At 36.6% G+C, this 15,000-nt stretch overlaps 2 protein-coding genes across 2 annotated transcripts in view; one reads left to right on the top strand and one right to left on the bottom strand.

Annotated features, from left to right (window-relative positions):
* The window catches only part of LOC125036895 (thioredoxin domain-containing protein 5-like), a 6,989-nt gene extending 1,296 nt beyond the window's left edge, over positions 1–5,693 (top strand). Inside the window, exons 2-8 of the mRNA XM_047629833.1 lie at positions 562–711; positions 1,099–1,207; positions 1,349–1,480; positions 1,780–1,935; positions 2,534–2,730; positions 4,609–4,741; positions 5,026–5,693. Of these exons, the coding sequence (XP_047485789.1) occupies positions 562–711; positions 1,099–1,207; positions 1,349–1,480; positions 1,780–1,935; positions 2,534–2,730; positions 4,609–4,741; positions 5,026–5,151 (1,003 nt within the window). The 3' untranslated portion in view covers positions 5,152–5,693. The remainder of the gene's footprint in view (positions 1–561; positions 712–1,098; positions 1,208–1,348; positions 1,481–1,779; positions 1,936–2,533; positions 2,731–4,608; positions 4,742–5,025) is intronic.
* A 290-nt stretch (positions 5,694–5,983) lies between these two features.
* LOC125036894 (DNA-directed RNA polymerase III subunit RPC3-like) overlaps positions 5,984–15,000 on the bottom strand; it is a 10,495-nt gene continuing 1,478 nt past the window's right edge. Inside the window, exons 2-10 of the mRNA XM_047629832.1 lie at positions 14,075–14,196; positions 13,592–13,728; positions 9,990–10,149; positions 9,193–9,336; positions 8,813–9,003; positions 8,287–8,440; positions 7,654–7,846; positions 7,043–7,210; positions 5,984–6,230 (exon numbers count right to left, since the gene is read on the bottom strand). Of these exons, the coding sequence (XP_047485788.1) occupies positions 6,084–6,230; positions 7,043–7,210; positions 7,654–7,846; positions 8,287–8,440; positions 8,813–9,003; positions 9,193–9,336; positions 9,990–10,149; positions 13,592–13,728; positions 14,075–14,196 (1,416 nt within the window). The 3' untranslated portion in view covers positions 5,984–6,083. The remainder of the gene's footprint in view (positions 6,231–7,042; positions 7,211–7,653; positions 7,847–8,286; positions 8,441–8,812; positions 9,004–9,192; positions 9,337–9,989; positions 10,150–13,591; positions 13,729–14,074; positions 14,197–15,000) is intronic.

Genomic DNA, 15,000 nt, shown 5'->3' with positions numbered 1-15,000 from the left:
GTTGTTTGTATTCATTGTCATGTATGATTCTCATATGGAATGTGCTTGGCATTTATTTTTGTATTAATTTTTCTTAAACTCTTTAGTTATTTGTATTTATATGTACTGTGTTTGTCCAGACTATGTCTCTGTCTCTTCAGCCCTCTATTTTCCAATGCCTCCTAGTTGCTTTCTTGTTTTCCTATTCATTTATTTGACCTAATTATCACACTCCTGTATTGTGAGCGAGTCATGCTGTATGCTGAGAGCCATAAACCTCCACTTCCAACAAGATGAAGAATAAAGGTTCTATATTTTATTGTAGTTTATTGAAGGTTATAAATGTTTGATAACCCTAAGCTTGGTATAAATTTACAAAAAAGTAAAATTCATCATGATGGTTAAGGAAGGTATTTATTCCTTTTTTTTTCTTTTTTTTTAATACCTACTCGCCCTACATGGGTAGTCCACGTGGGAAATTATAAGTTATTTTTCTTGTATCTAACCGTTTTACATTTTACTTGTATATATACTTTTTTTAAACATAGCTCTTTAACAAAGCATTTTTTCTTGCTCTTTCAGGTGTGGCCATTGCAAAAGGTTAAGTCCAACTTGGGATGACCTGGGAAAGAAATACAACAGCCAGGAGTCATCAGAGGTTGTCATTGGCAAAGTTGACTGCACACAACACACTGCACTTTGCTCCTCCCAAGATGTGACAGGATACCCTACGTAAGGATTTGCTCAGTGTAAAGAGACATTATTTTTATTTTTTATAATGCTAATTATTAAAGATGCTCACATACTCACAAACAGTCTTGCATTTGTCAGTTCCATATCATAAGATAACAAGACTGCACAAAGGATTGCATACTTTAGCCAGCATATAAAACATGGGGCTGTGGCTTTTACTTGAAGCAGCAGCACTATCTTATTAGATTTTGGACTGTAAACCATGCATCACGAAAGCTTCAAGTGGATTTGAATTTGACACAGCAAGGAAAAAGTTCTATTTTGAAAGCCACTTTGTATGTCCTCTAAATGCATACTGCTTATTACATTCTTCAAACTTTAAAGATAACCAATACCTTTTTAAATAGTTAGTGGTTCCCAATACAGACTGAAGCTTTTTGCGAAGGGTGTGGAAGGCGGCGTCAAGTATCGTGGACCTCGAGACTTGGCTTCTTTGGAGAGGTTCATTGCAGAACAGCTAGGAACAGAAGTAGAGGTGAGAAGCCATTATTTTGTGAATATTAAGGAATCAGTCTGAAGTTGAAAGATCAACAAAGTTTAACAGCCTATGAATTTGTAGATGATAATATTCCTTTTCATGATCTACAGTTCTTGTCTCTCCCTTACTATTGACCAGGATGATGGGCAAGCTGCAGTCCCAGATGCTCTCGCAGGGCTTGTGGATTTCACAGACGCAACTTTCAAGACCGTGGTGGCTACTGGAAACCACTTCATCAAGTTTTACGCTCCCTGGTGTGGCCACTGCCAGGTGGGGACTTTGCTCTGATATTGATTCAAGATTTTTCTGTTTTTGATTAATACTACGATTTTTTTATTTTTTATTATTGATAAGGATGTTGTAATTAACAGTATTGTAATTATTTCTTTTATGTACTGTTATTATTTGCTTAGGTCTGTCAGATATAAAACTAACTTGATTAATTTGTGGTAATATTTGAGAAGAATGGATATTTTATAGCTCGGGTTTCTATTTTACTGACATGGAGCACGTAAAGAAATTATACATTCCTGACTAACTTTCTTGACATTGCTTTTACATCCCTACAGAGACTTGCCCCAACCTGGGATAGTTTGGCCAAGACCTTTGAGCATGATAAGTCTGTGACGATCGGAAAGCTGGACTGCACAAAGTACCGTGAGATTTGCACTGAGTATGAGGTCAAAGGCTACCCAACTCTCCTGTGGATTGAGGAAGGGAAGAAGGTAAGGGAGGAGACGCGTTATATATTTTCTGTAGATTGTTGTCATTATTTTCTTTGTGGTTATTTAAAGGCAGAATTGTTTAGGACTGTCAAGAGTATTAAGATTGACGTTCTCATTTATTTGTTTTTATAAATATTATTTAAAAATATTGTAGATGATTAGAAACTAATTACAAACAATTCCTTTAGATACACATAGGAGGGGGATACAACAAAACTGCTCTTAGGCTTATGTCTAATTTCAATGGCATTCTTCCTTTTTATAAGATATATAATATATTTAATAATTTAGTCTACCAAATAGAACATTTTTGAGTTTGATCTTCAATATGAAAACTAATGGGAAAAGTGCAGTTTGAATATGGCAGTAAAATACAGTATCCTTCATGTCATAGAAGGGGTTTGACCAAGTCATTATGATTGATCAAGTCTGTTACTTTGTGTGTCAGTAAAGAATAAGTTGTCTAAATAAATTTAGTATAAAAATTCAGTAATGCATATATTGGCTGACAGAAAAGGACCTATGATATATCCTTCACTTTTGATTGATTGTAATTACTATTTCCTGCAAAAAACTAATGATCCATTGGAAATTGCAGATGGAAAAATATTCAGGAGACCGCAGCCATGGAGACCTCAAGGCCTTTGTGGCAAAGATGCTAGGAGATGAAGCTGGAAAACAGAAGGAAGATGAAGATGCTGATGGTCCTCGCTCCCCAGTTGTCGTACTCACCACTGAGAACTTTGAGAATGCCATTGAGCAAGGCTACACCTTTGTCAAGTTCTTTGCCCCATGGTAGGTATTATTAGGATTGCTTATATTTGTTGGTAATTTTTATTTGAAATCAAAATGTTTATTCTTTGGGGTTGGAATTTCTGCGTGGAACTCCTATTGTACATAAATATGTATACTTATTAACCATATGAGGTGGACTGTGCACTGACTAAGGTTGGACCAAGTTTTGGGTAGCATTGCATAAGGACATACCTTACACCATGAGCTTATTGCAACTCGTTGCTGAGATCAGTTTGGTTGACATGGACACCTCATGGCTCTGCTTGGACTGCAGGTTCCCCTCATTCCCTGTTTGCTTACATAGCCCCCATGTACTTAAGCTTCATATCAGCATCTGGTGATCCTCCAGAACACCTCAGTCCTTCACCAATTGGGGAGCCTCTCTGGCTCCCCCATAGATCTCCAATTCATCTTCTGCACCTGGCCATAACAGTGGGAACTTGCTTCAAACAATCCCCAAATAGATCACAAAGACCAGACAAGTGGTAGATGCACCTCATCTACAGATAGCTCGTCAGAGGGAGTTGGCCTTCCTATTCGAGACAGGCACTTAAAGTGAAGGGAAACCTTACAGTTTTTCAAACTTTAGCATGCTTGTAAAGCTGAGTTGTAATCTCAACACCTGTTGTATAGGTTGGAAGTTACAGTAGAGAGTTCAGACTCTAATAATATCAGATTTGCTACTCTTGGTAAAAGAACTTATGATGGTAAATCGGTGGATCACTGGGCATTGTTAGGTTTTAAAGCATGTGTAGTTGAAGTCCTGCACTGCAGCCAGAGCAATGGGTCTTCCAAACCCCCACACCGAAGCACCATCGACACCTCATGCCGTCAAGGACCTCTGTGAAGGCAGAAGGCCCAAAGAGAGGTCTACCTGAAAGTCCTGGCTCATCATGTCACCTGAAGAGTTGTGGAATAGATCCATTCCATTGGTATGGACTGTAGCCAGGATGGTGATGTGTGTTGTGGTCTTTCCATTGCAAACTCTGCACACCTGCCTTGCTGTTCTGGTAGTCCACATCACATATCCTTCTCAACTGAGGTCCTTGGGCATGAACATCATTCATGTTCAGCCAGGCTGTGCCCATCACATTTGTCCTACCTGCCTACAACAGTGAAAGAGTTGGCAACCTGGCATCCCTTCCCAATGAAGTTGTCAGATTCCATCAACTGCAGCACTACTCGTGGATGTGGGTAATTGCTATGGTCCGGCCTGGTGTACACCTGGAAACATAAGCATACCTGGCTGCTAAGCTGGTGCAGGCAGAAAGCTTATAGACCTTCAGCTCAAATGCAGCCCTCTTACTCAGGTTGAAGGTCTTGAAAGCTAGTCACGGACCATGGAACTTCCACAACAATGTCTATGGTGATGTCCCTCCTGCAAGAGGCAAGAGAAACCAGTCATTGAAGGTGACATGACTGGTCAGAGCTTCCACATTATTGTCCTCTTGGACAAAGTATTCAGCTGGTCGAACCTATCCATCTGCATGAGTCCGCAACCGGGTCACACTGAAATTGGTCAAACGATACGGAAACAGACATATGCTGTAGCCCCATCACAAAGCCTGGATGCAAACCCCCTCTTCATGCGAGGAGGTGGCAGGAAAGTGGGCAGCTGTACACATACGAATGTTACTCCAATAATATGATGCATTGCAGGGTAGTATCTTTTTTAAATCCATGGGTTATTTTTTACCCACTAACTAATTATATACCTATTCACACCAACAAAAGCACAATTGAAATTATTAGTGTAATGGGTCTTTGCAAATACATTTTTTAAGTAACTTGCAATCAAGCAGTGAATTGAAGCAAGTAGTACAGCGTAAGCTGTATACATAATCTGTAAATTCTACTTTGAATTCCTCTTATTCACAGGTGCGGACACTGCAAGCGAATGGCTCCTACCTATGAAGAACTGGGTCGCAAATTTGTGGGTCATGATAAGGTCAAAATTGCTAAGGTTGACTGCACACAGGAAGTTAACAGAGGACTGTGTAGCCAGCAGAAGGTGAGGGATTTCTTGTATCTTTTTCTGTCATATATTTATTATGTTCTGTATATTCTTTCCATTTGCCTTTTTTTTTTTTTTTTAGCTCGAAATTTTAAGCTGTAGTGTTGCTAGCCACATTATGTATGGAAGACTCCGTTGAACTCTTGTTAATGGAATTAACTTTCTTTTTTTTACATTTTCTTTAGCTGAGGTTAGGTTTATCACTGATATAGGTAAATAAAATGATTAATAGTGAAAAAAAATAATTTTACTGATTTGTGTGTTTTTTCTTATTTTTGCAGGTAAATGGCTTCCCAACCTTATTCCTTTACAAAGGTGGGGAACAGATCAGTGAATACACAGGTGACAGATCCTTAGACGATATGGTTACCTTTGTGACATCTCATTTGGGCCACGATGAACTTTAAAATTGTTTATTTATTTAGATTTGCCTTTTCTTTTTTTCTTTTTCCCCCAACTCCAGTAGTAGGTGTGTGATGTTTTGAAGTTAATGAATGGGTATGAAAAGTTTTTTTTTTTTCTTTCTATTAATGATTGTGCTCATTTTTTTCTCGCTTCCCAATAACTGCTTTTTTATATACATAACTTGCATCATCAGGGGTAAAAATCCAAAAATACAAAACATAGAGCTTAAGGATTGGGAAGAAAAATGTGATAAAGAGAGACAACAGAATAGTTGAGAATTTTTCCCTTGTTTTTGCAGAGATGGGAAGCTTTTCTTTTTTTGTTTCTTAATCTCGCCCTGTGACTTATTTTTTTTTTTGCTCACTTATGGTGTTATTGAAATGTTATTTGTTACATTTTGTATTTGTGATAAATATAAGGGAACCGAGAGATATGCTGTTTTTATAACATTAACCATGAGTTCCAGGAAGAACTGGAACAAATTTTATAACAAATTTAGGATCTCCTTATATTCTCCATATTTAATAAATTTTGAAATGTTGAAGAATTGTTTTATTGACGTATCCCTGTGTTTTTTTCTTCTCTCCATGTGATTATGAAAATTGTGCATATATTGGAAGGCCCTAGTTTTATATTTTTATCTATTGGATCAATATATTTTGGGGGCAATGGCAAAATTACTCTAAGCTTGGGAAATATTTACTCCAGCAATGTAGTGATTTAAGTGTTTGCAAGTAACACAGAAGTATGTAAATTAGTAATTTTTATTATATGAAAAATATTTCCTTTATTATATCAAGTTACATACTGAAGGAAAAAGTGATATAAATTCAAAACAATAATTCACATTTATTAAAATGTTATATACAAGTTCAGAGAAAAAAAAAAAAAAATTATCACAAAAAAAATTACACCAACTTTCTTTGAATATTTTTCAATCCTTCTGCATCTGATAATACAAGAACATTTGCAAGATGAAGACGGTGTCATCCAGACCCGTTTCGGCGTCAAAGAGTTTGTCCTGCGTCGTGAGGACTTGTTCGACCAGACTTCGTTCACTTGGGGTCACCATTTCCTCCACCTTTTGAGCAAGGATACAAAATAAAAGGAAAGAAGGAAGAGGATGTTAATTTTTGTTAAAATGGATTTCATTATGTAAAATTAGCTTTAAAATAGAAATATTTTCTCCCTAAATCGAGTTTGTTGGCTGTTATCAATAAATAGGAATTCTTATATAGCAGATGTCTCCTGTTAATGATTATTTTTGAGAATGACAGATGATAATCCAAATAACTTAGACTAGTTTATTCCTACTATGAATAAATGATATATATGAATACTGAAATAAGTAAATAAACATACTTTTTTTTTCCTATCCATGAAACCATTAGGATATATTGTGCAAGTGTTAAGGAAGAGTAAGCTTGCTCTAATTGTGATTGGATTGCACACTTGTTCCTGAACAGAGATGCATGCACAAACAAGTGCTACTACCGAGTTCTAGTAGTAGTATTAGAACTAATTTACTGCTACTACTATTTATTATAGCTACTACTTCTCCTCATATTTACTATATGGCTATTACTTTTATTACTACTACCATTTCTAATACTATATTAATAAATAATAATATTTATTATTATTATTATTAATTGTGATTACTACTGCTATTATTACTACTTCTACTGCTGTAACTATTATTACCACTATATTAATATTACCACTACTACTATTAGTACTATAAATCCTATTTCTGTTACTATTACTATTGCTGCTAATACTACTATTTCAAATACCACAACAACTATTACCACTACTCTTACTACTTTTACCATTACTACTACTACTTCCACTATTACTACTTTTACTACAGCTAGTAGTCATTCAACAAACCTCCTGAATCTGCTCCTCTGAGCCTCCTGACTGCTTCAAGTTCTCCACAATGGTGTCCACTCTGGTGCGCTTCTCCAGCAGCCTGCGGTTGTAGTTGGCCCGCATCTCCCTCTGTACCATGAGGTTGTAGAGCCCCTTATAGCACCACTCCAGAATCATGCGCACCACCTGCAAATGGGTTGCAACATAAAGGGATAATTGTGTGTGTGTGTTTGTGGAGGAGAGGGAGAAGGAGGGATAGCACAGCCGAGAGAGGTGTGAACTTTGATAAAAGGTCAAAAGATAATTCATATCGGAAGGAAAATGAACAGCAAAACACGGACAAAAGCCATCATCACTATCTAAATGAATTTATACAAAGAAACACAAACACAAGGTACAGTACATCTAACTGTCTGCAGACTTTTACTGTGCAATCATACATCCATACTTCAGAAGTCAAACATGCACCGATGCACACAATTTCCTTCACAATCTACAAGTTAACACCCATGCCCACACCCAATCCCTCACTCACTCAATCACTGAATCAAGGGCACGGGCACGGGCACGGGCACGGGCACGGGCACACGCACACGCACACACAAAAATAAAAAATTCCCTCATCTCACCGAATTCATATCAACATGGAACAGGTAGATGATCTTGTTCGCAGGGGATGGTGCCAGGGTTTTGCGCTGTTCGTGAATGCGGAAGAAATTGTCATGCAACAGCCGGTATGACAGCAAGTTGGCCTCTTTCTTACCAATCATGCTGAGTTCCCCAATCTGTTCCTGTTCCATCATGCGGTGTTTGCGGATTAGCCTGGAAGGAGGTCAAGGGAGTTGAGAAGAAATGCAGGACAGAGAAAGAGGATTGGAGGGGAGGAGAAGGGATGGGTGGGAGTGAAAGGATAGGGAAAGAGAGGGAGGAGGGGAGCAGAAGGGGAAAGGGTGCGAGTGGGTGACAAGATTAGGTGGGAGTCATTATCATTATCTGCAACAAACAATGATAGGCATTTGTTCTAATCTCTCAGGAATATATAGCTTTCTATTACACTTTACTTATCTATCAAATTATATCTGCCTTTGTTAAAGAACACCACACACTGCTGCTAATGCAGAATATAAAAAAAAAAAAAAAAAAAAAAAAAAAAAATCACAATTAACCCAAGAACTGCACAATTTAAAAATTTAGCCATTCTCCCTGTGTGCAGTGCATTAGAGGAGGAGGAGGAAGAAAAAAATCTAGAATTTTAAATTCACCTAAATATACGTGCTGCTTTGGAGCCAAATCTCTCTTGCACAATGTTGTCGATGAGGGTATGTGTCATCGTCTCATAAGCGTTTGCCATGTTCAGCCTGTACTGTCCTCCGCCTGCATCACCAACCTTCTGCACACAGCCACCACTATCATCCTCTGGAAAAGGAGATGAGCTTAGATTAAAAACTTTTCTCTTCATTGCACTTTGGATAGTCTTAACCCATTCCCAACGGGTCTATAGATGTGAAAACAAACCGCTTGAAATGTGGCGTGTCGCTGTACGCCGCGGCGGCACGCCAAAGCACTCCGAGGCGGTGATTTGACTTGATGTACCGAACTCCCGCGCTCAAAGTCGACACATTGCCATTGATTGCCAGAGTGTAGAGTTTTTTTTTAGTTTTCTACACCCATCACCAAGGGGTTAAAGATATAAGATACTAGATTTATTCTCATCCAGTCATTGTCCACAGGCACATGTTATATCCTGAGCAGTTTGTTAAATCTCTTAACCACATGAGGTTCACCTACCTAGAATCTTCAGATACTGATCTAAGTATTTGAGGTCTTTGAGTTGATCTCTTATCTCAGAGGCTGTCACGACGTTCATGGATGAGGCCCAGGGGTCAGAGCGCGTGTAAGACACCTTCAGCATGGCCCCCAGGCACTCTCCTGCTAAGGGGTCAACACGGCGGACTACACAGTTCCTGATTTCACTGTCTCTGGAAATTTCAAGAATGGGTCTGGCTGTAATGACTATTTTAGGAGTGATTAAAAAAGTTAAAGATGGATATCTTAAATAAGGACATTAGCTGGTGGCCAGAGCAAATAAAAGCAAACTCCAAAATTCTACAATCAACTGAGTTAGTATTACTGAAAACCATAATTACAAAATGCAAAGTCCAATATACCTGAACTCAATGTGAAATCTGTCATAGTTCACCCTCCAGTAGATCTGGGCGTCAGGATGAGTAACACCTGGCTTTGTGTTTCCCGCTCGACGTAACTGGATTTCTTGCTGTAAGGCTTTTAGATCTAGGAGGTCTGATGATAAGCTATAAGTTCACAAAAAAGAGAACAAAATAATAATAATAATAATAATAATAATAATAATAATAATAACAATACCAATAATAATAATAATAATAATAATAATAATAATAACAATAACAAAGGAAGACAAAGAAGAAATTATGGAATATGAAATAAACTTTAAAGGAATAATTATAATTCATATAGTTCTATATCATACCCACACACAATCTTAGCAATGTATACATTACAAAATCTGAAACAGCATTTTGTTGTACATCATACAACAAAATTCACAAAACAAAACTCCACTGGAGAGAACTTGTACCCAGTAACAATGGGTTAAAGCTAAGGTAAAACAAACACACACACACACACACACACACACACACACACACACACACACACACACACACACACACACACACACACACACACACACACACACACACACACTCTCTCTCTCTCTCTCTCTCTCTCTCTCTCTCTCTCTCTCTCTCTCTCTCTCTCTCTCTCTCTCTCTCTCTCTCTCTCTCACACTCACTCTACAAGCAAGACATGCAAAGAATATCAAATAATCAAAATATTTGTGACTATGTCTCCACAACTTGGAGATGAAAAATTAATGTGAAGTTAATGATAAATTGTCTGAAGAAAAGAGGACTGCTGAATATACCTATAAAGTTGATCTTCCTTGATGGAAAGAACAGGAACAGGAACACTAGAGTCTTGTGGAGATGGACAACGTTGTATGAACTCATTTTCAATCAGTTTAAGCAGGTGGTTTCTTACGACGATGTGCTTCTGCTCCAAGCTCCCTTTGGCAACTGCACTTTCTGGAATGGATAACAGCTATAGCATGTAATGCATTGTCTACCTCTATTTTTACAAATATGAAAAAGGGATTAATTTTGTCATTCTTATCTGGTGTTCACCATAAAATATTCTCTTTTATATGGGTTAGTGATGTGGCACCTGTACTATGTCAAAGCCAATATCATTTCATCAGTAATAATTCTATAAACCATGGTTATTTTTTATGATACTTCAAGTCTCACTGACACTTACTATAAATAGTATCTTTACTCTTTCTGTCTTTAACAATATTACAAGCGATAAAGGCGGTTGGAAAAAAGTGCTGTGAACTCGACTACATATTGATATCCCTCCCAGGTCTGGCTTGGCCCCCAAGGGCCACAATTTTTACCATTTTTACTAATTGCACCCATATGGATCCTGTTTCGGCTTAAAATTGCCCCTAGAATACCTCCTTTTTCTAATTATTTGCTCACTTTGCTTGGCTACATTTGAGAAATTAAGGGTTTTGAAATGTATAAAACTTTTAATATTTTGTGTAATGGCCACCAGCTTGGTGAATGCTGACAAGTCTAGTGATATGGAAGCCACTAACACTGCTGTTAACTGTCTGCACAGCGCAATCGCTATGCTGTAATTGCTTAGGCAATGATGATATAATGACTGTGGGTATGATCTTGGGAGAGGTCTCTGGCTATGGCTGCCCAAACACTCTCAATAGGATTGAGATCAAGAGATTCGGGTTGATGCGATACTTTGTAATCTCGGGGTGTTGCCGAAATCAAACCTATACAACACTACTCATGTGGATGAGCTGTTATCCTGGACAAAGTAAAATGGCTCCTGCTTAGGGGACACCTTGGTCCTCATCGATGATAGAAGCAACTCATCCAAGATTTCCATCTGCCGGGCCTGACATATGTCAACTCCCCGACCCTGATGTTGTGCATCCACTCAAACAGCTCAGCAGTTTCTGACAGTCTGCATGCTGCAGCATGTGAAATCCTGCTAGATGTTACCAATAGAAATTGATTTATAATTCTAAATGACATTTATTTGATCTTCCTCCTCCTAGGGCACCCACTTCTAGCCTTGTCTCTGGTAGATCACAGAGACATGGTTGGCTTCAAAATACCTGATCTTCTTGATATTTTGGCTCTTGATAGTCCCTCAGAGTAAAGCGTAATTATGATGCTACGAATAGTCTATGCAATATGAAATTCCTAATATTTCCATGATATGAGGTCCTGGCTATATCAGCTCCAAAACATTATTTGAACACATTATGAAACTTCATCTGTTCCAAGCTTTGAAAATAACAAGTACTAACCTTTCTTAATCAGGTAGTGATTGTTTTGGTTTCATCGATTCCCGAGTAAAGATACTTTTTTTAGTGAGTGTACATAAATACATATTTATACATATTTCCTTTTCTTCTTTCATTTTCCCAACATTTTTTTTCAGAAAATATAATCAAACACTACCCAAAACAACTCAAAGTCTTTTCTCAAACTTGGGGAAAACTGCCCCAAAATCCTATTTGAAGAACAGGGAATGCACAACCAAAGCTTTTCTAAGACCAACTACCAAAAATGTGTTTATTAAATGGTTGCTTGTTTAAACTTCTATCCATACCAATAGCATCAACATGTTCAAGTTAATGTACTACAATCAAGATACAGAGTGCATTAACCCAATGCCGCTGGGGAAAATTAATAAAAAATGGGGAAAATGCTGTGCTCATTTCCTATATTTTTGTGAAATGTCTCTGCACAGTGCTTAGCCAGAAAGGAGTCAATTAGTAGACCTTGTGACCTTACGTGATTTGAACTGGCGGGAAAAACGTATTTTTTACTAGTGCTATGAATATCAATGGTGTTATTTTTATTATAAACATTATAATTACTATAATGTTATAAACATTAGTAACAGCAAAATAAGATAATGTAAAATATTTTCGTAAATCAAAGAAAAGGGTAAACGGGCGAGACAGGCAGTACTCGTAACTGGCTCATTGGTGACTTAGTACAAGTGTAGCCATCTATGTGTAAAAACAATCAAACAAGTGACTCACAGTGGGCATAGCATGTATGTACACGTCATGCCCATCGGCATTGGGTTAACACTTTTTTGGGCAATTAGTCTGAGAACACCTTTAGATGTGCATACCCTCATATCTAGACCTACAAATGAAATCTAAAAGGATTTTAAAACTTTTACCTTATCCTTTTAACTATATTGTATACAGTAGGGTCTTTTGCTACGACATATCTTATATAAAATTGTCATAGCCTCTCCATATATCCCCTGTTTTTGTCTTTTACAGTTTGCTAACCTTTCCAGAGATTTTTTTTTACCTTTATTATAGTTTAACATGTTCAATCATCAATACCAATTTATCTGGATAATTACTTTTGTGAAGCGGACTAACAGACCCTCAAGAAAAAGCTCAATACACAAATACATTAACGAGAACTCCAGAATGAATTTTGGTATACTACAATATGAATGACATGACCATCACGTCATGAAAAAGATTTGGCTTGAAGGGCAGGTGAGGTGACCATTCCGTCATGGGAAAATTTGGCTGTGGGCCGGGGTGATAAGAATGGCTCGCTATGAGGATAATTAGGCTCACTTGGCATTTAGGAAGAGGCTTTTGCATTATTCCCAAAGATAAGCGAATGTGAAATGTACTATCAACGAGCCATGACTGGAAGATCGCCAGCTCCTGGGAAAATGCTGTTTCCATGCTCAAAATCCTATTCCTGCTGCAGGTTGTATTACAGAAAATTGAATATTATCATCATTATCTTTTTTCTTTTTTTTTATTATTACTACCCAAATCAAATGTTAGCCATTATTATTATTATTCCACTGAGTTATGGACTACCTAGAGAGATAATATTTAGCATGTGCAAAGAAAATAGTCTATTACCATCTGGATAAAGCAAAGCAAATCACAAATACAGACATTGGAAAATGGCAAACAAACTCAAAATGCTTAAGCATAAAAAGAGAAAGTAACAAAGGGGAGGCATGGAATCTTGTCGCTGTCATGTGCGCCTAGCCTACAAGCCGCACACCTGTCAGAGTTGCTGCTTATGTATGCCTAATGCCCCTATTTTGGGCCAAGTGATGGGACTGAAGCATTTGGATCCAATGGAATGAAAAAGATAAAAGAAAAGAGAGGGGAAAGCTGATAAATAAAGGGACAACTCAATAACATGAACGTATTTCAAACATTTCTTAGATGTAGCAAATGACATATGTTTTAGGAAAGAAAGAAAGAAAGAAAGAAAGAAGGTTAATTCATATAAAATCTGTCTTTGGCAAAAAATGTTAGAGGAAGAAAAGAAAAAAAGAAAGAAAGAACAATCAAAATAGATGATAAACATAGAAAAGGGGACTAAACACAAAATGCACATCAAAAACAAAACCAAAGCCCAACCGAAATCCTACCATCTGTAGCAGCTTCGTACAGCTTGATACACGATGTAATAATGATGCTGGAGGCTGTGGCCTGGCCCTCTTTCAGCAGGACATCGACGACCATCTCTCCTTCCTCTCCATACTGCTCTCGGACGAGGTAAACATACCTGCCAAAAGGGAGCGGCATTGAAACATAATAGGGCTGTACAGAATAGAGAGAAAATTACAAGAGTTACAATAATGGGATAGCAAAAAAATACTAATGGTGATGATTCTATTGTAATGGTGGTTTTATTTCTTTTCTTCTTATGATAATGAAACAAGGAAATGAATCTTATCATATATGCTGATATTGAAAAGTACTTTAGGTGAAGTTATATTCCCTTTAAAACCATTTTATTACTATTAATACACATACACACACAAAATAACATCCCACATCTTTAAAAAATACACATATCATTATACATTTCCAACCTTATAAATTCAGTAACTCAAAGGTCTCCGTCTTACCTCGGGAATCGCAAAATGAGTAGAATTCTGTCATGGAGAAGGGTATAGCCTGGAATCTGAGGTCGCCATTCTTCCCAAGTTACTAAATTATGCTGCACCAACACTGCTAAGGCCTCTGAAACCTTAAAGAACGCAAATATCAAACAAACAAAATATGTTTTATGCATTTATGCATTTTGCAAACAATAAATGAAAGGAAGAGTTAGGTAATATGTGATAATTCTGCCTCACAATCTCAGACATGCATACATCTAAACAGACAAACACACAAGAATTTTCACACGTGACCAATCTCTAAACAAAATTAAATGAATGGTTAAATAGTTAGTTCTTATATCAATAATACCTAAATGCTTATCATAATAATAATATTAATAATAATAATAACAATAATAATAATAATTATAATAATATTAATAATAATAATAATAATAATAATAATAATAATAATGGTAATAGTAATAATAATGATAATAATGATAATAATAATAATAACAGTAATTATAAGAGAAGATCAAAGAGAAAATGAAAAGTATAAGCAACTTAATATCCATTTATCTACCAATTATATTGCATAAACATATGTCTTTATCACTGTGTGGCTAAAATATGTCTTTTATATGTATAACATATATAACAATGGCTCAGGCAAATACATAAAAGTTTAGATATAGTTTTCTTGAAAACAAAAATTTTATACTTTGAAGTTCCTATTCTTAAAACATTACAGACAAAATCCTTCAAATCACTTTACATTTTCAATATAATAATGAAATGAGAATAAATTTGTAATTGGATTATTACTGTATATAACCGTAATTGTTTTTAGTGGAAAGATGATTAGGAAAAATACAATAAAACACAAAACAACAACCAAAAAAAAAAAAATAATAATAATAATAATAATAATAAGAAAAATGTAAAAT

This window comes from Penaeus chinensis, chromosome 22 (assembly GCF_019202785.1).
Source record: "Penaeus chinensis breed Huanghai No. 1 chromosome 22, ASM1920278v2, whole genome shotgun sequence".
Classification (NCBI taxonomy): domain Eukaryota; kingdom Metazoa; phylum Arthropoda; class Malacostraca; order Decapoda; family Penaeidae; genus Penaeus; species Penaeus chinensis.
Note: the sequence above shows the minus strand (reverse complement) of the source record. Positions and strands in the feature narration are given on the sequence as shown.